The 27,298-nt window shown below is 30.8% G+C and overlaps 5 protein-coding genes across 5 annotated transcripts; 3 read left to right on the forward strand and 2 right to left on the reverse strand.

Annotated features, from left to right (window-relative positions):
• Positions 1 to 2,239: 2,239 nt before the first annotated feature.
• On the forward strand, positions 2,240 to 3,839 carry MKS88_000699 (V-type proton ATPase subunit C; the record flags this gene model as incomplete). Its single annotated transcript, XM_067218245.1, has 4 exons — positions 2,240 to 2,667; positions 2,745 to 3,377; positions 3,553 to 3,634; positions 3,789 to 3,839. The coding sequence occupies 4 exons, from the start codon at positions 2,240 to 2,242 to the stop codon at positions 3,837 to 3,839; spliced, it is 1,194 nt and encodes a 397-aa protein (XP_067075482.1).
• Positions 3,840 to 6,055: 2,216 nt separating this feature from the next.
• On the forward strand, positions 6,056 to 8,509 carry MKS88_000700 (uncharacterized protein; the record flags this gene model as incomplete). Its single annotated transcript, XM_067218255.1, has 1 exon — positions 6,056 to 8,509. One exon carries the CDS (start codon positions 6,056 to 6,058, stop codon positions 8,507 to 8,509), a length of 2,454 nt encoding a protein of 817 aa, XP_067075483.1.
• Positions 8,510 to 9,461: 952 nt separating this feature from the next.
• MKS88_000701 (3'-5' exonuclease) lies at positions 9,462 to 11,045 on the reverse strand (the record flags this gene model as incomplete). The annotated part of the gene is made up of 1 exon (XM_067218266.1): positions 9,462 to 11,045. One exon carries the CDS (start codon positions 11,043 to 11,045, stop codon positions 9,462 to 9,464), a length of 1,584 nt encoding a protein of 527 aa, XP_067075484.1.
• A 2,387-nt stretch (positions 11,046 to 13,432) lies between these two features.
• On the forward strand, positions 13,433 to 16,094 carry MKS88_000702 (cyclin-dependent kinases regulatory subunit; the record flags this gene model as incomplete). Its single annotated transcript, XM_067218275.1, has 2 exons — positions 13,433 to 14,780; positions 15,028 to 16,094. The coding sequence occupies 2 exons, from the start codon at positions 13,433 to 13,435 to the stop codon at positions 16,092 to 16,094; spliced, it is 2,415 nt and encodes an 804-aa protein (XP_067075485.1).
• A 201-nt stretch (positions 16,095 to 16,295) lies between these two features.
• On the reverse strand, positions 16,296 to 26,680 carry MKS88_000703 (uncharacterized protein; the record flags this gene model as incomplete). Its single annotated transcript, XM_067218286.1, has 2 exons — positions 16,296 to 16,374; positions 17,802 to 26,680. 2 exons carry the CDS (start codon positions 26,678 to 26,680, stop codon positions 16,296 to 16,298), a joined length of 8,958 nt encoding a protein of 2,985 aa, XP_067075486.1.
• Between the last annotated feature and the right edge of the window lie 618 nt (positions 26,681 to 27,298).

Raw genomic sequence — 27,298 nt, forward strand, 5'->3', positions numbered from 1 at the left:
ACAATATGGCTTATGGGAGCTTCTAATTTTTTTTTTTTTTTTTTTTTATTTAAAAAAACACTGATAAGAGCTTCCAACATTAATCAGAAATAAGTAGACGTGAGTAACTTCTTTCTCCTCCTTATTTCTTTTCTCATTTACTTAATGTACATATAAATATACGAATATATACACATGTAAATATAAGAGAATATATACCTACATTCGCGATACCTTCAATTATTTACACCGTTGAGTGAGAAAAACGTCTTAGCGCAAACCTACCATTTTGATCTTGTCAAATGAGTTAACTTTTTGGCGCCCTTAAAATTTATGCAAATAAAAGGGTATACGTGAAAACGGGCACATATGCACCTTTTTTATGTATATATAAATATTTATATGTACATAATTATATATATATGTATGCATACATAAGTGTGTACATACGTATTCGTGTACATACGTATGCGTGTACATACATGTGTTAAACGGCCGAAATGTGAGATCTGTTTTTGCCTCTGCATCGACGCTTAAGCACAAAAAGGGATATCATCCCGTTCGCAAGACCAATGGGGAAATGATAAAATTTTTAAATGAAATGAGTAGAATTTGGCTATAATGCAAGTGGCACTACAACTTTTGATATTTTTTTTTTGATTTTTTAAAAATTACATTAACTGATCATCATTTTAGCTTGTACAATTTCTCCTATGGGGAAAAATAAGAAAAACAAAATAGGACAAAGAAAAAAAAAAAAAAAAAAAAAAAGTAATGAAATAACGAAAATTTGGCAGGATAAAATGATGAAATGTACTCGCCAGCGAATTCGACGTTTAAAAAAAAAAAAAAAATAGTGCATTTTTCAGTTTGCTCTTAATTTGCTTTTAATTCGTGTTTGTGTTTAATTTTATCGTTTTTTTTCTTTTTTTTCTTTTTTTTCTTTTTTTCCTTTTTTTTTCTTTTTTTTCTTTTTTTCCTTTTTTTTTCTTTTCTTTTTTCTTTTTATTTCATCCATCATTTCTTGCTTTTTCTCTTCCTTTTTCTCTTCCTTTTTTCCTTCCTTTTTTCTTAAGTTTTCATAGTTATTTCGCTTTCAATAAAATGATAAACCTTCCAATGAATTCTTTTTCTTGTAACTTAATTTTTAGCCTAAAATATGCAGTGTTGATGAAGCCTTAAAATGAATGTATAGCAGTTCTTTGTGTACTTTTTGGCAGAAACAGTCATATTTTCCTACATATATACGCATATATATATATATATATATATATATATATGTATAATACATATACAAATGCATGTGCACACATACTTGTACGCACATTTACCCACGTATACCTATGCATACGCTCATACGTATATGTACATACTTATTATACATTTGTATACGTACGCTCCGTGTGTGTACAAATAACAGTGCTTAAATTACACACACGCACAGTAATCTAAAGTCGAAAGGAGAGTTTTCCTTGGTTCACTAAAATAGAGAATTTTATATATTCATTTGCTTAGTTATTCTCTTACGTATTTAAATATATATTTAAATACAAATATATATTTAAATACAAATATATATTTAAATATTTATTTTATTATTTATTTTGTTTAATTTTATTTTATTTTTATTTTTATTTTTTTTTCTGTCATGCATTATACGCTGAGCGTTTATGAACTATGTGCAATTAACTACTTAACATTGTAAATTTTTTTTTTTTTTTTTTTTTTTTAAACATTCAATTGGGAGGAAGCCGGTTTGCACGTTATCCCTCCATTAATCATTCCATTTCGTAGTCCATTTTGTCATCTGTATTATCGTCCTTTTTATTATATATTTCTCCCCCTTTTCTTTAGCTTTTCCTGAATGTTTATAAACAGCGTAGGAGAATGTCTCATCAGCATAACGTATTATACAGATAGATAAAATATAAAATAAAAAAATAGCAGCATATATACGATAGGGGAAAAAATTGATAAATTCCATTTCATTTCGTGTATAAGTTAAAAGCGCTCTAGGGATTACACATAATAAGGCTGAACGTGAAGCTCAAGTGCTTGTCATATGTATTCTCATATGTATACATATATGTATATATATATATATATATATGCATAGTTATAAGTGTATATGCAGGTACATGCATATTTAGATAAACCGTTACGTACACGTGGCTGTACACACACATATATCGATTTGTTTGTCCCCCGTTTGGCCTCATCGAATAATAATTTAAATGTAGCTTAAGGTGAAAGACGCAACATGAGTGAAGTACCCATGTGCTTGTTTATTGCCTGCTCAACGAGAGATAACACAAGTCGAGAGTACATATACACGATTTTAAAAAATAGGTTATTAGGTAGTCATGTATGTATAGATACGAATATATTAGATGTTCCAACGAATTTAAAATTTTGTTCATTTGATGATTTATTAAAATGTGCAGATGATTTACAAAAATACGATACATATACATATGGTTGTTTGAAAAAAATAGAAAAAATCGCAAAAGAATATGATGAAAATATAGAATTAAAAATAATTTATCAACGTCAACATATTAATATTGATCAATATATTAGAAGATTTAGTTGGGATGATGCAAAGTACCCAAGGAATAGATCCCTTACAGATACAATTGATATTATGATAAATAATATAACAAAATTATCAGATGAAATTCAAATAAAGTCTAGTATGCTTAATGATCTAAAGGAAAAAAAAAAAAAGAAGTACCAACAAATAGTGTAAATAATTTTTTTTTAAGAAATTTAAATGAAATATTAACACCACAAACTGTGAGCCAATCTGATTTTATTGAAACAGAATATTTAACAACTCTTATTGCGTATATTCCGAAAAATTTAGAAGATGAATGGTTAAATAATTATGAGAAATTTTCAGACTATGTTGTTCCAAGGTCTACTGAGCAATTTAAAAATTTAATAGACAAAGATGGAAATACATTATGGAAAGTTTACGTTTTTAAAAAATTTGCAGAAAATTTTAAAGAAGCAGCTAAAGGAAAAAAATTTATTGTCAAATCTTTTAAGTATGACGAAAAACATTATAATGATATTATGGAATCAAGAACAAAAGTAGAAGCAGAAATTATAAGACAAGAATCATTTTTAAGAAGAATGTGTTTAGCTGCTTTTTCTGATATATTTATTGCCTTTATTCATATTAACATTTTAAGAGTATTCTGTGAATCAGTCCTTAGGTTTGGTGTACCCCCAAATTTTGCATCCTTTAGTATTAGAATAAACGGGGAGAGTAAAGAAAAAAAAGTTCGAAAAAAATTATATGATATATTTTCTAGCACCGATTCAATAGGCAAAAACTACATCAAGAGATCCGATGATAACGATGAAGAGATTTATCCCTATGTTTCCGTCTCGTTTAAGATTTGAATCTTTGCCTTTCCCCGCGCACCGGAAAAGAATTAGCAGCAAACTAGCGGTAGATTAGAGCTAGATTAACGGAAGATTAGCTGCGAGATGAAGAAAAAGATTATGAACAAGTCAGAATTTGTGATGAGGACTGAGCAGATACTTCAACACGCATCAATGCAGTCACTCCTCCACATTAACAAAAACGAATACAGGAAGAGAAACTAAAATGTTGAGATACTCAAATGCTAGATGTAGGTTAGAGGTATCCCGAGATTAAGGAAAAAATGAGTAAACGTGCCGTTATATCGTAAGAAGCTGTACAATCGTAGTTATTTATCATTTATTATTTATCATTTATTATTTATTTTTTATAATTTATTTTTTATTGTTTTTTTCTTTTTTTTTTTTTGCTAAAGAGTAACAATAGCGGATTAACTTTTGAAAGAAATATAGAAGCAGATGTATAACTGTTGGTAAGCTTTTAACTTTAGTTAAGAATGTTTTTTGATATAAAGAAATGTAAGATCTCTACGGCAGTCTGCTCGGAGGGGATGAAGCAACAACTCATCTAGTTTTCTGCAAATGAGGGTGAACACAGTATGAGTTGTGTATAAACACATAAACGTACACATGCACATGTACATGCACGTGTGTTTGTACCGTGCTTCTCGCCCATTGTCTTTTACAGAAATACAAGAAATGCTGCAGAAATATCCTTAATTTAAATGCATATTTTTATGTTTTAATATATTTTTTGTTTTTTCTTAATTATGCACCTTTTAATGCCATTCGTGAGGGCGTATGCGTGTATATGTACAGCTGTGTACAGGTATATACACTAGTTTAGATATATAAATGTATGCGTATGTATATGGGCATGTGCATGTATTTTGTGCATATATATACTTATGCGCGTTCACTTTTTGTAAAAAGTGTTCCATGCATGCCACATTCACGCATAATATTATTAATACTGGAACTGTTTCATTTTTATATGTAAATTATTTTTACAAAAATAGTAATATTTTGTGTAATAATCATTGTAAGTTTTAAAAATTTTTTTTTTTTTTTTTACTCTTTTCAATGGGATTATTTCTTTCTTTCGCTAATTCGCTCATTCGCTCATTCGTCCATTCGTTCATTCGCTCATTCGTCCATTCATTCATTCGCTCATTCGTTCATTCGTTCATTCGCTCATTCGTTCATTCGTTCATTCGCTCATTCGTTCATTCGTTCATTCGCTCATTCGTTCATTCGTTCATTCGCTCATTCGTTCATTCGTTCATTCGCTCATTCGTTCATTCGTTCATTCGCTCATTCGTTCATTCGTTCATTCGTTCATTCGCTCATTCGTTCATTCGTCCATTCATTCTTTTTTTTTTTTTTCTTCTCTTCCCCTATGAGAATTATTTTTCATTATTTTCCTCAAAAAAAGTTATGCACAATTCATAAAAAAAATAACAAAACGAAATGCAGTGAAATGAAAGGAAATAAAAGCAAATTAAATGAAGAAAAATACAATAAAATAAAGTAAAACGAGATAGAATAAAATATAATGAGATAGAATAAAATATAATTAAGATAGAACAAAATATAATGAGATAGAATAAAATATAATGAGATAGAATAAAATAAAAGTAGATAAATTAAAGAGAAATGTGGGCATAAACAAAACGAAGCGCCACTCATTTTTACCAAAATTGTAATATTTGGTTCTCATATTTTTTAAATTACACCTGAGGTGTGAAAGTACTATGTGTAGATATTTGCTCTTAGTATTAAGAAGCAAAAATTTACTTTAAAAATGCATAGTGTGTTTTCAAAGAATAGGTAAAAGAACACTTTGTTTTATTTTATTTTATTTTATTTATTATTTTTATTTTTTTTTATTATTTTTATTTTTTTTTTATTATTTTTATTTATCATGTAAGTAGTAACACTAGTAAAAAAATAAAAAAAAAAGAAAAAAAAAAGAAAAAAAAAAGAAAAAAAAACGAAAAAAAAAAGAAAAAAAACGAAATAGGATTGTAAGAACAGATATCTACTCATTTTAGTAATTCATCATACTTCCTTAATGTGTTGTAGTAACTCCTTTTTTTTTAAGAAGGACACAAAACATTAATTACACATATAATATGCAAGCTTGCATACAATGTACAACAACATTTATCGCGTAGCCTTTTATATACTTTAAATATATCTTCTTAAAATAAGGCGGTGGTAAATGATTTTATGTTATGTGTTGAGGAACAATACGAGCATACCTATTTTTATATCAGAATAAAGCAGAGAGGATAAAATAAATATTGACAAAAATATATCAGCAGAAATAATTAACAAAAGATCCAGCATGTAACCACTCAGGGAAATGTTTTCTCTTCAGTTAGATCGTAGCTAGATAAAAAAAAAAAAAAAAAAAAAAAGTTATCAAATGTTTGAAAACTTATCACACTATTTGAAAACTGCACAAATGATTAGAAAAATGCTTAGGCAACCAGAGGAAGCACTGACAAACCAAACCATATAAGTGCATTTCCAATCCCACTTCTTTCGCTATCACTTATCACATTACGTTCAAGGCTATACGCGTGTAACTCTCCCGTATACACACATAACTAAATATACACACAATTACACGCACAGCTGCACACATACACACAATAACGATAGTGCCCGAGCGAGAATGAGCAATTCGTCTCCACCCGATGTGCTGGCAAGGTACTATGCGGAAGAGGAGAACAAGGGGTATCTCCGAATGCACTACTTTAAAAAAATTGACATGGAAAAAATGGAAAAAGATTTGCAAAAGTTGAACAAAGTTTTTCAAAATGATGATATATTCCTAGATATTTATATAAATGAAAAGGAAAAAAATAATTTCGACTTTTTCCTGAATAACATGATAGGAGGTATGAGTGATATAAATTATTTAGAGAAATGGTCCAACATAGAATTAAGTAATATATATAATTACATATTATATGATAACAAATATTGTAGTGATGTCGTAAGTAACAAAAAAGGTTATTTAATATTAAAATTAAAATATACTAATGAAAACAAAATAATTACTTCATATTTTAAAATGAACTGTAGAAATGTAAAATGGGAAAATGAAAAAAAAGTATGGCATATACCATTATTTTATATCTTTGAAATGTGTAAGCTCACAATATATTTGGGCGGAATGGTCAGTGATACTGTTCTTTACTATTTATGTAAACTGTTTAACCATTTTTCAAGCATTAAACATGTTACTAATGTGAAAATGAACGAACTAAGTACTAAGGATATAAAGGATGATAGGAAATCGGACAAGCAACAGCAAACGATGAAAGGAAATTTGACGCTACTGAATGATAATGCCGCTAAAGTGGAGAAACAAGATGAAGGGGGAAGCAAGACGAAGCTGGGCAAGGAAGATGAACTTGAAGAAAAAAAAAAAAAAAAAAAAAATTTAGAAATCGGTACAGAGGATAATCCGGGTGAACAGCGTAACGGGAGCAGCACTGATGAGGCTCATCACAGGGGTAATACCAACAACGATAGAGGCAATACCAACAATGATAGAGGCAATGACAACAACGATAGAGGCAATGATAACAACGATAGAGGCAATGATAACAACGATAGAGACAATACCAACAACGATAGAGACAATACCAACAACGATAGAGACAATACCAACAATGATAGAGGCAATGATAACAACGATAGAGGCAATGATAACAACGATAGAGGCAATGATAACAACGATAGAGGCAATGATAACAACGATAGAGGCAATACAAACAAGGATGACGGCCATGGTGGAGCATATACCAGTAGCAACAATGTCGAGCGGGCGTACAACCTCGAAGTATTCGTCAAGGAAAACAAAGGCGCGTTTATTGAATACATAGATAAGGTAAAAATGGTCCAGATGGAGCATATCATTATAAATAACAGTGTGAAAGATAACTCGATGCACATAAAGATTGTGCCATATGTTGAAGATGTAGTAAAAAAAATAAAAGAAATTAATCTGTTTCAGTGGAATAAGACAGAGAATATTTGGATAGTGAAAAAAACAAATTTTAAAAATTTTTATATAAATGTAATAAAGCACTTTGATTTTAAAATATGCTCATACTATGACTACTACAAAATGGTAAGACAAAAACTTCTTGAGGAGAATGTAAAGTTAAGCAGATACAATGTTAACATGAGTAATAGTATTAACAGCAGTGGAATGACAAATATTGAGCATACAAATAAAAAAAAAATTATGAAAAGGAAAAAGGACATGATGAATGAAATAAGACAAAGTGAAAAATATTGTAAACATAGAATGTGTTATGAAAATACTGATTCTTCCTACTCAGATGAGTTATCACACAATGTTGATTCAAGTTATTATGAAGGAAGAGAACAAGTAAATAAAATCAAATTAATAGGTGCAGCGAATAATTATTATAAAGATATTATATACAACAAATTAAATAAGGTAAAAAATTTGAGACCTCCTAATTATACTTATGATCCTAAGGGTTTGATAACAAAAAATGGAGCAGGAACTAAAGGAATTGAAATTTTTGACATGCCTAGTGATATTAACGAATGGAATAAGATAAGCTTTTGTATAGTACCAAATGAAAAACAATATATTGACTTATATGATCCAAAAATATTATGTAGCTTAGTTAGTGATGTTTATTTACTTAAAGAAACAGCTATAGATATAATTTTAAAAAGGTATAATAAATGGCCAGAATATAGTGATGTGTTTTGGAATTCTATATGTGCTGAATACGAATTTGTTGTTTGTAATAAAAATTTTAATACCAGACAGAAATTAGCTCATGATAGATTATTTAATAAACAATTTTTTTATATATTTAACATGGAGAGTGTAAAACAATCAAATTATTATGATGCTTTATTTTTGTGCAAAACGTTAATTACTCTAGGAGAAGGAAAATTAGTAAGTAACCCTTTGGAAGCAGAGTACATCATCATATCGAATTGCAATGATCACAGTGCTATTAATTTTTATAATTCTCTACAGGAAGGGGAAGAAGAAAAAGTGAAAGAAAAAGAAAAGAAAAAAAAAAAAAAAAAAACTTCCCCTATTTGTTACTCCCAATTTTATTTATGACTGCATTTTGAACTATTCCATATCCTATCCTTCTAAAAGCAAAAACCACTTTTCTTTTGTGTAAAAAAGGTTTTAATCGTGTTTCCCAACGTGTGTGTGTGTGCAAAGAAAATCGTAATGTGGACATAATGTTCTGCGTTGCACTCTTTTTGTGAATACCCACCCCGGAGCGTGTAATATACATATAGTATAAGGACACGTTAACGTGTATATTGATATATTTTTATGAAACTTTTGCTTTAAATGGGGGAAACAGGTATGGCTTTGTTTCACTGAGGCTTAGCTGCACGTTTGTATAATTTTTTTTTTTTTTTATGTAGTTGCACTCTTGTTGCTCTTCCCCATGGGGGGTAGGGGTTAAATAATCATTTGTCACTTGGAAAAAACAATAACTGTTAAGTCGTGCTGTGCAACCATTCACAATTAGAACACTCTATTTTTTTTTTTTTTTAAATGCCCAAAAGATGATAGCTCATATATTACATTTTACAAAAAAAAAAAAAAGAATAAAAAAATAAATTGAGCACTGTGCAAAAATATATGAACAGGTAAGGTTTTTTTTTGAATTTTTTTTTTTTTTTTTTTTGTAAAGCTTATATTTTTTTGGCTAGCTAATTCAGGCTCGTACACATTACAAAAAAAAAAAAAAAAAAAAAAAATGTAGAAAAAAATGTAGAAAAAACATTTAGCTAAACATTAAATATAGATATTAATTGCGGAAATTAAAGAGACATACCGGGAATAATCAATTATAATTTTGTAAGAGCAAAAAGGTGGTACTTGTAATGTACTTGATATGCGAATTTTTCGTTAGGCGGAGTGCACATACGCAGGAAGGCGGCATCCTTCCCCTTAGGGTGTAATAATAAATAAAATAAAAAATAAACCATAATTATAACGGCAACTACAGCCGTAACTACAGCAACAACTACAGCCGCAACTACAACTAGCTCTACCAGTACAATATGCCGCTTTCAATGGATCTCAGAATTTCCCTGCAGCATGCGATTTCGTCTTCATAACTGAAGGAGTAGAGTTTTATTAAACAATCATCCTTTTCCATGTGTTTTATTAAAAGACGCTTTTTATATGTGCTGTTTGAAAAACACATTTCTTCCAAAAAAGATATATTGCCCATTTGAGAACATTTAGCATTTATTTGATTTTTTAAATTATTAATTATGTATAGTTTATTCCTTTCTACATATTCATAACGTTTATGTGCCTCTTTTTTTTCCCCTTTTTCATAGGTATTATTATTTAGCTTGTTATTACTTTCATTTGGGTTTGAAATTTTGTTTTGTCTTTTTCTTTCAGCATGTGTATTAATACAGTCCTTAGATAATCCTGCATTAGGTACACTTGGCATACCTGCCACGCTTGTGGTATTTTGACATTTCTGATGAGCATAATATAGTTGGTTTTGCTTCGAACACGGGTTTATTCCTTTTCCTTTGCACTTTTCTAAGGCAGAATATTTTTCTTGTTCCCTTCCCTGTTCCTGAACGAATGTTTCGTCCCTTTTCTCTGATGGTACATCATTTACTAGACTTAAATTGAAAAAATTGGACTTGGCAATTTTATTTTTCCCTTTTAAAATCAAATATATTTCTCTAGAAGCATATGCATCAATGGCAGCATAGAGTATTTGTTCTTCCTTTAGATGACCACTTAACCAATTGGACAATCTGAAATATTTGTTCAGGTATTTTTTTAAGTATATTTTTACTAAAGATTGCAAAGATGGGGGGTATATAAAATTCTCTATAGAATAGTTATATAAATCGAACACATTTTTTATTTCAATATTGCACGATAGAAACATATCTTTATCGTTTTTAATATCATGACATACCTTTATAATTTTGTTGTTTTCCAAAATATCTTTAACGGATGTCGGTATTCTTCCGTTTAACTTATTAATATTAAAAACAAAGCACACATCCTTCGAGCTTAGTTGAATTAGGCATAGCCTTTTACCCTCTGCGCCCGCACTTGGTGCTGCAGCGATCTTACTATCATTTTTAATACTGCCTCTGCCATTACCACCATCACCGCTACACCTTTTGCCGCTTCTACCCCCCTTAACGTTCGTTTTTTGTCCCAAGATATCACTCAGCACGGAGGATATACTAGATCTTCTATCATTCAAACTTTTTTCCCTATAATTTTCAAAAAATGAATTACTTGTTCGCTCTTTTGTTCTTTTATTTAATATATTATCACTACTAAGTAGTACCTTTGTACCACCTAGAATTCCCTTACTATTACGTAAATTATTATTTAGCAAAAAGTGTTTTCCCCTTTGAAAATTGTTCGAAAGTTTTTTACTCACATCAATGACGTATTCCGTATCAAACCCAATGATATCAGTTTTGAAATATTTTAAAATATTCTTTTCATACTTGGTAATATTCTCTTCATTGACATAAATAATAATGCCTGAGTAATTTAACTGATTCAAGGAAGGGACTTGATGTCCTTGTAGTAAATCTCCTGAACAAGTCATAAACAAGCTTTTAAAGCTGCTTCGCATTTTCTTCTAGCACAAAATTGTTGCCTTGTTTTAAAGGGGAGAAGACGGAAACATTACGCTGGAGTGGTCAGTAACGTGTGTCGATTAGATATATATACGTACACATGTACGTATGTGCATATGTATGTAAGAATGATCGCATATATGTATGTACGTACGTATGTTTGCACGTATGTATATATTTATATATGCATATGGTATCCACTAATTAACATATGAATGCTGCAGTCGCTTGTGTAGGAAACTAACGACGAAAGAAAAACCTGCGTTGCATACACTCACCAGAACGTATCGCTTTGCTGAAGGAACAATAAGGGATCAAGCAAAAGCATAGCGAAATTTTTAGTAAAACACGAATGTTCTATGGAAAACTTTGTGCACATATTGAACAGAGTATATTTAATATTTCTATATTTTTATTTTTTTTCACTTTTCCATTTCTTTATTTTTTCACTTTTCCATTTCTTTATTTTTTCACTTTAAAATTTTTTTACATTTTTATTTTATTATTTTATTTTATTATTTTATTTTATTATTTTTCTCTTTGGTTTCGCCTTCCTTTTTTACGTTTCTAATATTCTATCTTCCGTTTATTTATGAGAAAGTGGGAAAAGGAAAATAGATGAAAAAAAGCGTAAAAATATTTGCCAGATATAGCCATGAACATGCATGCGTAAAGTTGTTCAAACGATTCTTGAGCTGCATTTTGATGGTTATCTGGACATGGAGGACATAAAGAAGCAATGCAAAGAAAGATACAAAAAGGGGTATAACTTGTTAGTACCATTCATGTAGTGTGAGCTGCTGCTGCGTCATTTTCAACGAAACATTCTATTGCAAGGGAATAGCATTTGTATGCTCATATATATATATATATATGTATATACGTGTATATGCATATGTGCATATATGAACACAAACGCATGAGTTCTCTTGATATTAATAATTAAAGATGCTCCAAATGTATGCATACGTTATATATAAATACATACATGAGTGCCACCGTCCTTCACGCGAATGTTAACCATTGCGCATAATTTTTCTGTTTAATTTTACTGCTATTTTATTACTGTTTTATGACTGTTTTATTACTATTTTATTTTACTTATTTTAGTTTATTTATTTAAGTTTATTTATTTATTTTTTAGATCAACCTTCTGATACCTCGTTTAACGTTTTGTTTTGTTTTGCTCTACTTTGCTTTAATTTTTTTTTTTTTTTTTTTTTTTTATCACAATACGCGGACGCGTAAAAAACTTCATTTTGCATGAACATGTACATGTAAAAAGGCATACGTTTATTCCTGCGCATATTTTACTCGCACACACTTCACGTAAACAATTTAGCGCGAATGCGTTCAATATAAGTACTCTCACAATAGGTATATTTATCTTAAATAGGTTTAGTAAAACACGTTTTAGTAAACATGTTTCAGTAAACGCGTTTAACCCTAACGAACGTTCGATGTACACACAACTCATTAAAAATACCCCCTCGCACCAGTTCAACCATTTAGCTATTTATTCGTTGGTATACTCGTGTATTTATTTTTTTGTTCATTCGTATGTTTATTATATTGTCACTTGTATGTTTATTGCATTGTCACTCATATGTTCATTATAATGTTCATTTGTATGTTTATTGCATTGTTACTCATATGTTCATTATAATGTTCATATGTATGTTCATTATATTGTTCAATTGTATATTTATTATATTGTCACTCATATGATTATTGCATTATCACTCATATGATTATTGCATTATCACTCATATGATTATTGCATTGTCACTCATATGTTTATTGCATTGTCACTCATATGTTTATTATATTGTTCATTTATATATTTATTATTTTGTTTTCGCGATAAAAAGTAAGTGTGCAACCTTCTCATCTTTTAATTATTTTTTTATTTTTATTTTTTTTTTGTGTATCCTAATACGTAAATTTCAAACGAAATTTTATGCGTAAAATTATTTCATAAGTGTACGGTATTCACCATTCTCCAAATTGTAAGTAGGGGAAAAAAAAAAAAAAAAAAAAAAAAAAAAATGCAAAGCAGATTAAAGAGGATAAAAGACATTGCCAATTTTGCTGAGTGAGAATTTATTTTTTTCGCGTCCAATTTTGCACCTATTTTGAATGCGATTTTTTCGTGTCTGAAATGCGTACGTATATATAGTTACCTTGAGCAGTGTATATACACACACGTAGACAGCGAAGTGCGTTCATTCGTTTTGTCAACAAAATTGTAAATTCGTCTGCTATCCCCACTGCTTGTTCAGCTGCTTACTCAGCTGCGTACCTAGCCACATACCCAGCCGCATATTCACTTGGTAGTGTAAGTGCCCCCTCAGCAGCGAACTGCGATTCCCAACTTCTCAAAATGGCAAGTCGAGAGAAGTCGGTGCTAAACGGAAGAGCTGACTTGTTCAGGCAGGAAAAGAACTATTCTGATAACAACAGTTTTTATAACATGAATTTGAGCATTCATAAAGTATTTAATGCGAGGCATAGTTTGCCATACACAATTAATGAAGAAGTCAAACCTATATCGAAAAAAAGAAGATGTACAATAGCATATACAGGTGATCATAAAAGAAATATAATAAACCAAAAAAAAATTAATTATGATTATATCAATTATAATTTTAATAATTCAATAACAAAGAGAAGGAAATGTTCACCTACGTATTGTATATCACCTTATGTAAAATATTCTCCCCTTAAAAGTAGAAGCAAACTACAAAGGAGTATCGATGAGAGTATAAAGAAGAGTGCTGCACTAAGATGTATTGTTAATAAAAGTATAAAAAATAGGAATAATGTAAATTATGAACACAATGAAAAAAATTATTTAGAAAGAAGTCAAGCCTATTATCTTAATAAACACCCCGATGGTGCATGTAGTAGTACAGACAATATTAACGATATGAACAGTATGAAATTGTACATGGATAGAAATTTAAGTGAAACTTATATACTAAGTAATACTACACAGAGTGACAACTATTTTAGGAATAAAAATAAAAATGGCGATAGCCTAAACACATTAAGAGAAACCATTCCCATATACATAAATTCAGCATCAACTATTTCTAGTTTTAATATTGAACGCGAAGGGGAACATAAATACGCCAAACTGGTGGTTGATCTTCCTACCGGTAGAGAAGCAGGAATGGAAGTAGGAAAGGAAGTTGGAATAGAAGCAGAAGTAGAGGCAAAAATGCATTTCACCAGGGTGCCCATGGCGCATTTACAACAGAACAACAGATATGCTTATATGTCGAACTTACATGATAGTGATAACAGGACAAGAATGTCAAAAGGAGAGCAGTTAACTAAAGTAGTTTTGCATAACCCCTTAAAGAGAAGACACAGTACTCAAATTGCAAACGAATATGATAAATACAATTATTCCGATTCTCACTATTTCAATAAAAGATATAAGGGTGAAGATAATAAGAATTATAAAAATAGTACGCGTAGGCACAGTGATACTATTACAACGAACCCGGTCACTAACCTCTTTTTTAGTCAAATTAGAGGAGATATAAATAGAAATACCTTCCATTCTTCTCTACTACAAGAGTATAATAAAAACAATCTACAAAATGGTAAAGGTAGACAAATGAATCGTGATATGGATCAGCATGATGCTAACAACCCCCCGTTTCATCCTTCCTTTTTTAAAAACGCGGAGGAGTTTGAAAACGATAATATTAAGAGGAAAGGTGAGCTCGCGCGAATGTGTGCATGTTCTTTTGTATATGTGTAAGTGTTTGTGCATGCGTGTAAGTGTTTGTGCATGCGTGTAAGTGTTTGTGCATGCGTGTAAGTGTTTGTGCATGCGTGTAAGTGTTTGTGCATGTGTGTAAGTGTTTGTGCATGTGTGCAAGTGTTTGTGCATGTGTGTGGGTATCCACGCTCATAGCCGCGAATCCACTTGCCCATTTTTGTTCCCCCCCCCTGCCCTTGCAGAGAAAATAGAGCCGCTGAGTTCCAACGAAGAAGACGATTCTGTTCTGAAGAACGATGCCGAGTATCTATTTAGCAAAGGATTTTTCAATGATATATATTCGAATATACGAAGAAAAGGAGAATTGAATTTTATAGATGAGTTACTAGAAGCAGATGAAGAGTATTATATTAGTAAAAGCAAATTAAACAAAATAATTGAAAATGCAAAAAATAAAGAAATGAAATATCATTATATAGATAGAATGTTTTTATATAGACATGCCAAAAATGTTATAGATGATGAAGATTATGAAAAGTATAAGAATAAATGTAGGTTAGAACACAAATATCTAGATGTACCCTTCCCTAATTTAACAGAGATAATGAATCTACAACCCATAAGTAATTCAGACGAAATAGATGATAATGATGAATTTTATGATGCCGAAGTGAAACTGCTTGAAAAATATTATTATAAATCTAATAAGGAAAGAAAAGAACAATCAAAAAATACAATGAATAGTAATAAAGATATAGAAAATAAAATTGTGTTGGTGCAAAATAAAAATAAACCATTTGAAGATAAGGAGGTAACTGAAGATTTAGATGTTATAGAAAAAAGAGAAAAATTAATGTGTCTAATGAACAAAATGAAAATGGAAAAAGATTCTTTTTATGAAAAGATATTAGATACACCTGATTTTTCAAAATTACTTGAACCCGTATTTTCCGTAAATGAATGTTTCTTACTTTCTCATCAATTGTTTAATGTACAATATGCTGCTCAACTAGGGCCTGTTGTTTATCTTATAAAGACAGAAGATGAAAATTATGTATACAGAGCTATAGAAGTAAGCAGACTATTTGAAGAAAAAGTGAAGTCTATTCTAGATAATCAAAAAATTAATTTAGGTTCAAAGGATAGAAATGACTGTTTCGAATGTTTTTCCAATGAAAAATTCCCATTTTTACATGAACTAGATGTCAAATATTATCTTCGTATACCTATGAGCACAGGATGGAATCATTTTGGCTATTTAAAGAATCAAAATAATGTTCTTTTTTTTAGAAGACCCAAAAATGGTTGATCTGTTTTTCATAATTGTGTGTGCATTTGGAGAGAAGCAAGATTGCAGGGGGGGGGGAAAAGGGGTAGCGGAAGTAAGTGCATCTAAAATTTTTTTTTTTTTTCCACCATTAGTTTGAATGTATGCGTGTTCTGTGTACTTAATTTTTTACTCGTATAAATACGCGTTATGGTACACACATTTTGCTTGGACACGATTGTCTCAACTTTCACCACTGCCACGATTGCCACTACTACCGCTACTACAGCTACTACAGCCAGTAGCCATTTTCTTAAAGTGTCTATTGGAAAAAGAAAAAAACAAAATTAGTTATAAAAATATGTATTAAATTATACTGCTTTGTAAATCTTTTAAGTTGGCCGAACAATGAGTTTGTAATGGAGCATGTGTGTACATGTGTGTACACCCTTATACATATGTATTTAAGTGTACATACATATATATATATGCACATATATATATGTTTCATAATAACTCATAACCTTCTCGAGTTATATAAAATTATAATTGCGTCTTTTTTTATTTTATTTTATTTTTTTTTCTTTTTCTTCTATTCAACATAATAATTAAAACTAATGAATGAAAACATGCGCAGGTTAAGGTAAAAAAAAAATAAAATAAAATAAAATAAAATAAAATAGAATAAAATAGAATATAATGAAGTATAATATAATAAAGTATAATATGATAAGGTATAATAAAATATGGTATAATATAATAAAGTATAACAAAATAAAATAAATGTCAAACGTTATAGGATAGAGCTATAAATGGATACTATCTTACTGCCAAAAAAAAAAGAAAAAGAAAAAAGAAAGCAAAATAATGGCATCAAATAGAAAAGGGATAAATACAAATAATTATTTTTATCCCGTTAGTTTGTTTATTGGTGAGCGCATATGTATATATATACATACATAGGTACATATATTGCTTCATTGATAAGCCCGTGAGTGGTTGTATTTATAATACGTGTAGACTTTAGTGCACACTTACATGTACACAAACAAGAGTAAAAATCGTATGAGGGACTCTCCTCACACTAACGGTAACAATTGTGGATGTTTTGTCAGTCCAAACGTGAGGATAAATGCAAGAAAAATGAACAACAAATGAACGACGAATGAACAACAAATGAACAACAAATGAACGACGAATGAACAACAAATGAACAACAAATGAACGACAAATGAACAACAAATGAACGACGAATGAACAACAAATGAACAACAAATGAACGACGAATGAACAACAAATGAACAACAAATGAACGACGAATGAACAACAAATGAACAACAAATGAACAACAAATGAACGACGAATGAACAACAAATGAACAACAAATGAACGACGAATGAACAACAAATGAACAACAAATGAACAACAAATGAACGACGAATGAACAACAAATGAACGACGAATGAACAACAAATTAACAACAAATGAACGACGAATATATATCAAAAGGTTAGCATGTGCTTAGCAAATAATTAGCAATTGCTTAGCAACTACTAAACAAATGGTGCCTCATCTTCTCGATGTTTTATGGTGGCGGCAAAAAATAAATACCAGTCCAGATGATTGTGTATAAATAAAAAAAATAAAATTAAATAAATATAAAAAAAATATAATACAACGTAATTTAAATATGCTGTAATATAATACATTGTACTAAAACGACTGTTTTACCTTCTCTTGTTACTCTACTGATTTTTACTCTTTCCATTTCGATTCGTTCTGCTATTATAATCATTTATAGCGTATCTATTTTTGTCCCGTCCATTTCTACTGTGCATCTTCTTCTTATTATAATTAGCTTTGTTATGCTCGTAGGAGATAGCGCAATTATTTCTTTTACTATTATTACTACAGTTTGTCGTTGTAGCACTAGTGGGATAAGAATTATCTTCATACGTATTATTTTTTGTATTTGCGCTCAGAACTGCATAATATGAATTAGTTCCAAAAGCATATGATTCACTTCTCTGTGAAAAATTGTTAGTGTTACGAATGCTGTTGTCATCCTTGTTATAGTTTTCTTCTCTACCCAGTCTGCTATCCTTATGTTGGTTCTCTTCTTTCCACATGTCTGTACCCATTTCACACTTCTGTTCTCTATGTGCTCCTTTATTTTTTACAAACTGGATCGAGTTAGAATTGAGAAAATAATTATTGTTGTACATCTCTGTGTTTTCCTTTACACCTTTTTTAAAACATACTTTATCAAAATGTGCTTTATTAATAAAAATCGTATCATATGAATAATAATTTTTATTATTCTTTTTTACAAAATGGGAATGATTAGCTTCGTTATTCTGTTTTGCATTATGTAACTCTATACCCTCGTTTGTATTCTTTTGCTTATTCTGATCAGATGAATCCTTAATTTTTATAGTATTATCACCGTCTTCACTTTGCACGCTGGTAATTTTGTTAGTACTACATTTACTGATCATTTCCTCTATTAATAAATTCCTATTCTCCTTCACTACTGTTTTGCTGTTCTTCAATATCTTTTTCTTATTCTTTACATCTTTGTCATTATTTGTCAAGCTTTCTTCTTGTAACAGTTCTTTTTCATCTATGATAATATTCTTTTTCATAGTATGCACATCAACAAGGGTGTTTCCCTTTTTGGGAGTGGCATCCTTTTCCTTTTCCATGTTTGTCATGCTAATTATGTTAGATACGTCTTCCACTTCTATCACTTTCGTCTTTGCTTCTTCCCCCGTGTTTCCTTCAATCAAACTACATAGATGATTTATCTCCTCTCCTTTGTAAGTCTCATAACTGCACTGTTCTATTTTATCCCTAATCCTTCTTTTGTTCACTGCATCCTCCTGTGGATTTTGACTTGTACACTCCTCCCCTATAGAAAACCTAACAGGGTTGTTGTCTTTCCGAGTTAAGTTATTCCTCTCATTTTGCATTTCTATTATTTTTTGTTTTACTTCTTTTTCTTTATTATTTTGTGTATCATCCGCACGAAGTCTATTACTAGTTGTGTAATGTTCTCTTCCTGCTTCTTTCTCTGTTGTGTCTAATGGCTGTTCATAATTTACTCTTCTGCGTTCGTCATATTTATCATCATCACTGTGGTTACCACTACGGTAGTCACTCTGGTTATTATTCCTATGCATGCTACTATGAATGCGACTGTGATTGCTACTATGATTGTTCCTATTATAACCATTGTAACTGTTTACGCTTCTGTAGTAGGTCCTTTTGTCAAACCCACTATTGCAATTATTACGCGGATGGTTTTCTGTGTGATTAGGTGTGTATGAAATTCTTCGATTCGTTTGTCCATTTATAGCATTAACACTTGTTTTATAATCAGTGTGCATATTGGAATTAGTAAAAATTCTACTACGGGAGTTTCCAAAAAGGCTACCGCGAATGCTTCCATGGAAGCTGCTACCAATATTGACATTGCCTTTACTAGTAATAGTACTATTTGTGCTAAGATTTCCCTTAAAATTTCCGCCGTTGTGGTGGTAGGAGCAGTAACCACTGTCGTCCGTATAACCACTGCCTAAATCATCAGCAAAATTTACATGGTTGGCATTGTGTCTGTTTGCGCTGTTCCCGTACTTGTTCAAACAGGATAAATTCTTTTTATTATTAACATTACTGTAGTTCGGACTTCCGTAATGTGGATTGCTGTAATTCACGTTGTCGATACTCACATTGCCGATATTCACATTGCCGATACTCACATTGCCGATACTCACATTGCAGCTATTCACATTGCAGCTATTCACATTCCTACTAACATCATTGTGGATCATATTATTGCTCCCTCTCGTGTTGTAGCTTGTTTCACATAGAATAGAGCCATATGCACTTGCATCTTTACTATTTATGTGCTCATTAGCGTCATTGAAGCTATTTCGTTCTATACCCACATAGTTGTTTCTGCTACAGATACCATAACCACTTCGATCATTGTAAGCACTATAATTATTATGGGGTGTTCCTCCGTAGTTTATATATCCTTTCAACTGATGCACATGAGAATTGGAATCCTTGTTGTTCTTCACTTGTCGTCTACTTCGATACGTGAAATAATTGTTTCTAAAATTTTCATTGATATTTATATGTGAAGTCATACCATTGCTATTTTCTTTGCACTCAATGGAAAATTTTTCATTTTGCGGATTATTTTCATTGTTCATGTAATAGTAATTTACAGCCATCATGTTATTACTACCCCCACTAATTATGTTGTTCCTTGGACGAGCTTTTGCCTTAGAATAAACGTTAGATCCTTCACAATTCGCGTAAAATTTGCCACACTCTGCAGGATTAGCGGCATTACCAGGATTAGCGGCATTACCAGGATTAGCGATATTACAAAAATTAGCGGTATTACCAAAATTAGCGGTATTACCAAAATTAGCGGTATTACCAAAATTAGCGGTATTACCAGGATTAGCGATATTACCAAAATTAGCGGTATTACCAGGATTAGCGATATTACCAAAATTAGCGGTATTACCAAAATTAGCGGTATTACCAGGATTAGCGATATTACCAAAATTAGCGGTATTACCAAAATTAGTGGTATTACCAAAATTAGCGGTATTACCAGCATTAGCAGTGGTAACAACGGTAGTAACAGTCGCTGGTGGCGGAAAAAGCGGATGCAAAGGCAAATTCCTCCTTGATGTAACTCCGGTACTGTAACTGCAGCTGACTTCACCCCTTTTATCATAAGCGTTGTAACTATTTTTTGTCGTTATGTTAGTCAGATCATGTAAATTATAAGGTTCCACCCAATTGTAAAACTTATTATAACGAGAGAAGTTATCCCAGTTACTGTTGCGTATACATCCGTTCGTGTTAGCATTAGTGTTGCAATCGACAGTATCATTATTTTCCCCCATTTTGTAGTTCCAGGAATTGCGAAATGTGTAATCATTCAAACCTCTGTGCTTGTTACTATCACTGTAGTGACAACAGATAAAATCATTAGTACCGTTATGGGCACTATCGTTGTAGTTATTCATCCAATTATCGACAATACTTGAATATTTCTTCTTGTTCTTCCTCTTCCCTTTACTGCGATTAATGTTCTTTCTTCTTTCAAATGAAGCTCTTTGAAAATTAATTTTAATCTTTTCTTCTGAACAGGTTTTATTACGGACTGTGCTCGTTAGATTCTTATCAAATATGTGCTTATCTTTAAACGTACATAGAAACGTATTCATAGTCTTCACACTGTACATATAATTTAATAGTTCATCAATATTATAAAGTGAGTACTGCATTTTATCGTTAAGGTCTTTTTTTAGACACTTATCTGTTCCTAAACATGAGGTGTAATCGTCAGTGCCTTCCCTACTATGGTTATACTCCTCATCGATATGAATAGAATTATTTTCTAAAATACATTCCAGATTGTTCTGTACACATTCTTTATTATTTTCCCGCTCATCCTTATTATAAATGTTATCTATGTTGTCCTTTTGAAATGATTTTTTTTTTTTTTCCTTTATTATTTTTTCATCATCATCCGTACATTCGCTGAGTGATGATCCTTCTAAAAGGTTACACTCCTCCGTTTTAACAAAAATATTGTAGCCATTGGATTCATGTATATCTTCACTCCTGTTATCCTTTTCTTTTTTATCATAGTTAATTAACATATTTTTCAATATATTTCTGAACGCATTAATATTTGCTGATTGTTCAGGCGATATCATATGAGGTTTCAGCATGCACATTTCTAAACTTTCAAAAGATTTATTTTTACGCTGATGAAAATTTGCAGATACCGACCGCGTTAGTTTGAGACTATGTTCAACTGCTCCGTTGCTACTACTGCTACTGTTGCTACTATTTCTACTACTGCTACTACCACTGGCAGTCACCTTCATTTGTATGCATGCTCCATCATTGTGAGAACCGTTACCTACTTGACCTTCCCCCTCTTTAAGTACATTATTCCGACAATCTTTGCTATACTTCATTTCCTTACTAGAATAAATAAGATTATTATTCTTTACATTACGTTCTTTTCCTTCATTTTTTAGACGACAAGAACTGCTCATGTTGTATTGCATAGAGCTTACATTTGCAATTCCTTCATGTGAAGGACACTCATATTTATGAACATACTTGTTATCGAGAATATGATTACAGTCGGAATTACAGCTATTGAACTGTTTAGTATAACTAGGGTATCTATACACAGAACACTTCACTGTGCTGTTAGATATACAGGTCTCTATATCATTAACAGTTTTGTAACTGCCATTAGGTCCATTGTAAAGATTATCTATAAGTAGAGTGCTCTGTGTTGGTTTATTCTGTACCTTCATTTCATGGTCATTTGTTAAATTCGACCATACTGCATATTCACTATCTTCATTAGTAACATCACTACTATGTTGTTGATATCGGGGGAAAAGTTCATTAGTGAATCTATTCCATCTATCCATATTATCATTCGTATGACTGCTAGTTAATTGGTTCTCTTTTTTTGGAATATATTCATAGTCCTTCATACTTGTCATTTTCACTCTATTTTGTACAAATTTCCTGTTAGGCCACCTCCCAGTATTGTTACGCATCCATGAGTTATCATATTTTTTGAAATCCTCCCTTTTGTTTGGATTTAGCACTACAGGACTGTCAAAAGAGGGATTCACTATGTGAACCGTTGTACCTTCGTTCGTTTCGTCATCCGATTTGTCATTCGATTTGTCATTCGATTTGTCATATGGTTTGTCATCTGGTTTGTCATCTGGTTTGTCATTCGCTTCATTCAATGCATCGTTTCCCCCTGTAATTTTCCCACTGTCGAACTTGTCATCTCCTTTGGAAATGCTTCCCATTATACAAAGGGATCCTTTTGCTGGATCGTTAGAAATACTAGATCTAGTAAGCTCTTCTTGATTTTTGTTCTCTATAACTGCATAACATTTTGTACGCTCCTCTTCATTATGTGTATTTGCGTGAATTACATTATTTTTCTTACTTTCACTACTACTTTCATAATTTTCTTTATCCTTATTCTTGCCATAACTTGCAATATAACTTTTGTCATCCATCATTAAATTTTCATATCTTTGTACAAAATGGTTATCATCAGTATAATCTTTACTTTCCATGTTACTCTTTCTTAACTCATAATATTTTTTTTTATCACCTATGTTGTTTTCCTCCTCTGTTCCATTTTCCTCCATTCTGTTCAAATGGCAGTTCAGACTTTCTCGGTTTTTATAATTTTTTTGTATGCTTCTTTTTTGGCAGTCCTCACTCAAAATATTATTACTACAGCTACTATTATTACGATTATTATTATTGCCATGCTCATTAATATTATCACTAAAGAATGGTTCATTTCGTTTTCTGCTATGTTTACCTTCTGTGTTACTGCTATAATTACAGTTGTACATAGAGGAGGCGTATTTGTTAAGCGCTCTTTTTTTTTTTTTTCTAAATTTATTTTTGTCAGCTTGGAGCTGGTTTTTGTATTCATTGATTGAATTATCATTCTCCTCTCCATCAACTACTTGAACACAATTATATCTGTTCATAAGTTTATTATTTGTGTTATAGCAGGTGTTAGTATAATTTCCCTTATCTTCTTGGGCAAGGTTTTCATTATTATGCTTAACATAATTTTGGTCCATAATTTCTGACTCGTTCATAATTTTGTCGTCGTGGCGCAACGCGATGTTATTTTGGTCGTCCTTAGCATTATCGATATGATGGTAATTACTACTGCTCTTATTACTGATCTTATTACTGCTCTTATTACTGCTCTTATTACTGCTCTTATTACTGCTCTTATTATTGCCCTTATTACTGCTCTTATTATTTCCCTTATTACTGCTCTTATTACTGCTCTTATTACTGCTCTTATAATTTATCTTATTATTAATAGTCGTTGCACTGATGGTAGCCGTCATATGGACAGCTTCTAACTTTAGAGTAGCCGATTTGTCCTCCTTCACACCAGTAGAACTGACCTCTTCCACTTCTTTATCATCTTCCACTTCTTTATCCTCTTCCACTTCTTTATCCTCTTCCACTTCTTTATCCTCTTCCACTTCTTTATCCTCTTCCACTTCTTTATCCTCTTCCACTTCTTTATCCCCTTCCACGCTTTCATCATTTTTGCTTACAGGACTTTTCTGACTGCATTTTCCTTGCTTGTTAATGTCATTTGTGGAACTCGTTTGCTCGTCACCATAGACACTATTATCGTTATTACTATTACTACCAACGTTACTATTTGTATATCGTTTAACTTGCTCACTTAAGTCAAACAGTTCATCCCTATTACAACTAATAACATTGCAGCTATCCTTCGTAACTAAGTTAAAGTCCATCATGTTGTTCTTTTCTCTGATACTTACATTCCTATCATCACTGTTACTGTGTGCATGTTTAGCACTGCTTTTAATGCGCGCTTTATTCGCCTTCCCCATTTTCCATTCGCTATTAGTGTTAGCATTAGTACTATTCTTGGTTGTATACGTATTCCCTTTATCACTGTTATTAATCTGTGTATTTTTTTTTGGGAGATGATAATTTATTTTCTCATTTTTATATACATTATCCTTTTTATACATATCCGCAAAGTATTTGTTGTGGTCATACATATAGTTAGTACTACTTCCGCTGTTGTTATGTCCACTCCCCTCGTTGCTTCTATTGTTTCTACTATGACTGTTCAGGTAATTGTTAAGGTAACCGTTCGTGTAACTGTTCACGTAACTGTTTATATAACTACTGCTGTAATTGCTGCTGTGGCAGTTGGCAGTGTCAGCTATGCTGCCGTTTCTGTATCCAAAGGAGCTATTCCCATATTGACTATTTCCTACATTATAATTATAATGACTAGAATTAAAGTAGTTAACATATTTTCCACTCATCGAATTGTAGATATAATTTGAACTATTCTTGTAGCCATTGTAATAACGTGTGTAGTGTTTTTTCTTATATTTTGTTGACACAACATTTTCATTTGCTTTCTCATTTGTATTTTCTTTTATATTTTCATTTATATTTTCATTTATATTTTCATTTATATTTTCATTTATATTTTCATTTATATTTTCATTTGTATTCTCATTTGTATTCTCATTTGTATTCTCATTTGTATGCTCATTTGTATTCTCATTTGTATTCTCATTTGTATGCTCATTTGTATTCTCATTTGTATGCTCATTTATATTCTCACTTATTATATTCTCATTTGTATGCTCATTTATATTCTCACTTATTATATTCTCATTTGTATGCTCATTTATATTCTCACTTATTATGTTCTCATTTGCTTTTTCATTTGCATTTTCATTTTCATATGGGAGCATGCCATCTCTTTTATGACTATCATGTTCACTACCTTTTGACATGATTAATTTAACAGAATAATTATTATTAGTTAGGTTATTTTGTCTTTTCATTATATTCTGTTCTTTGTTTTTTTTTTTGTACGAGAAGTCACTACTCGTTTTTGCATCAGTGTTATGGTATTTCTTATTGTTATTACAATTGTAATTTCCTATTTCATTCATATGACAAATGTTTTTATTATTTGACTCTTCTGTTCGTTCTTTTGAAATATATTTATTTCCAATTATTTTTAATTCGTTGTAGTTCTTGGAGTGGCTGTTGTGGTAGTTACCACTGCTATAGGGGGTACTGTAGCAGCTCCTGTGGCAGTTACTATAGCAGTTACTGTGGCAGTTACTGTGGCAGTTACTATGCCCGTTACTATGTCCGTCACTATGCCCGTTACTATGCCCGTTACTATGTCCGTTACTATGCCCGTTAGTGTTCCTGTAACTATAACTATAACCGTTAATGTAAGCGTTACTTCGGCCTTTATTGTTACGCCTTTTTTCGTATTTCATATATTCCCCTCCATCTTTGTACATGCTGCCAACAGAACTGTTGTCAATATTACCGATGGTACTATTTTTTAAATTTTTATCCTTACCCGAAAATTCATTGTTTTCACGGTAATTCGTCTTGTAGTATCTGCTGCTCACATTTTGGTTATAATACGTTTTATGCGTGTTATAATTTCCATTACTGGTACTACCGATATACGACGAATAAGTATTGTAGTTTAAATAATCCTCATATAATAAATTAGTTTGGTTTTCTCTTAATGTTTTATTATTATTATTATTATTATTGCTATTATTATTATTATTATTATTGCTATTATTATTATTATTGTTGTTGCTATTATTATTATTATTATTGTTGCTATTATTATTATTATTATTGTTGCTATTATTATTATTATTATTGTTGCTATTATTATTATTATTGTTGCTATTATTATTATTATTGTTGTTGCTATTATTATTATTATTATTATTATTGCTATTATTATTATTATTATTGCTATTTTTATACTTATTATTGCTATTTTTATACTTATTATTGCTATTTTTATACTTATTATTGCTATTATTATCATTCCCAGCTCTATAACATTTTGATTTATTTGCTTTCATATAGCTTTCTGAATAGACAGTCGTGTGTTCTTGGCTGCTTGTTGCCTCTTCATTGTTGTTATTCTTCCTAACTGCCTCTGCTTTGAAATCATGCATAATTTCTAATTTTATTCGAAAAAATATAACAAACAACGCGTAAAAGTGGAGTAGTTACGCATGCATACGTTCATGCGCGCAAACATACAAACATATAAACAAACAAAAAATGTATAAACATATATATATTTTCCAAATGAAACACTTTTACAACACTTACTATCCCTGTAATATTTTTTATACACATATGAAACATAAATATTAACATTTAATGTAGATCAAACGTACAAGTGGTAACTTGAGTGAATATTACATGAACAGTACATGCGTTTTTTTTTTTTTTTTTTTTTGTTTTTTTGTGTGTGTGTATGTTCTTTCTTTTTCTTTATATTTCTTTATTATCTTTTTGGTTTATGATGGAAACAAATTTTAATTTACTTGTCATATAAATACGCGCATACGTAAAGCATACATTAGGAATACATAAAAAATACATAAAGCATACATAAAGCATACATAAAGCATACATAAATTATACATAAATTATACATAAATTATACATAAATTATACATAAATTATACATAAAGCACAAATAAACTATATTCCTATATTTTGTAACATGACAAAAAAAGTCTACTTAATTACTGTTAATTTAAGTATTTAATTACATAATATAA

This window comes from Plasmodium brasilianum, chromosome 2 (assembly GCF_023973825.1).
Source record: "Plasmodium brasilianum strain Bolivian I chromosome 2, whole genome shotgun sequence".
Taxonomy (NCBI): Eukaryota; Apicomplexa; class Aconoidasida; order Haemosporida; family Plasmodiidae; genus Plasmodium; species Plasmodium brasilianum.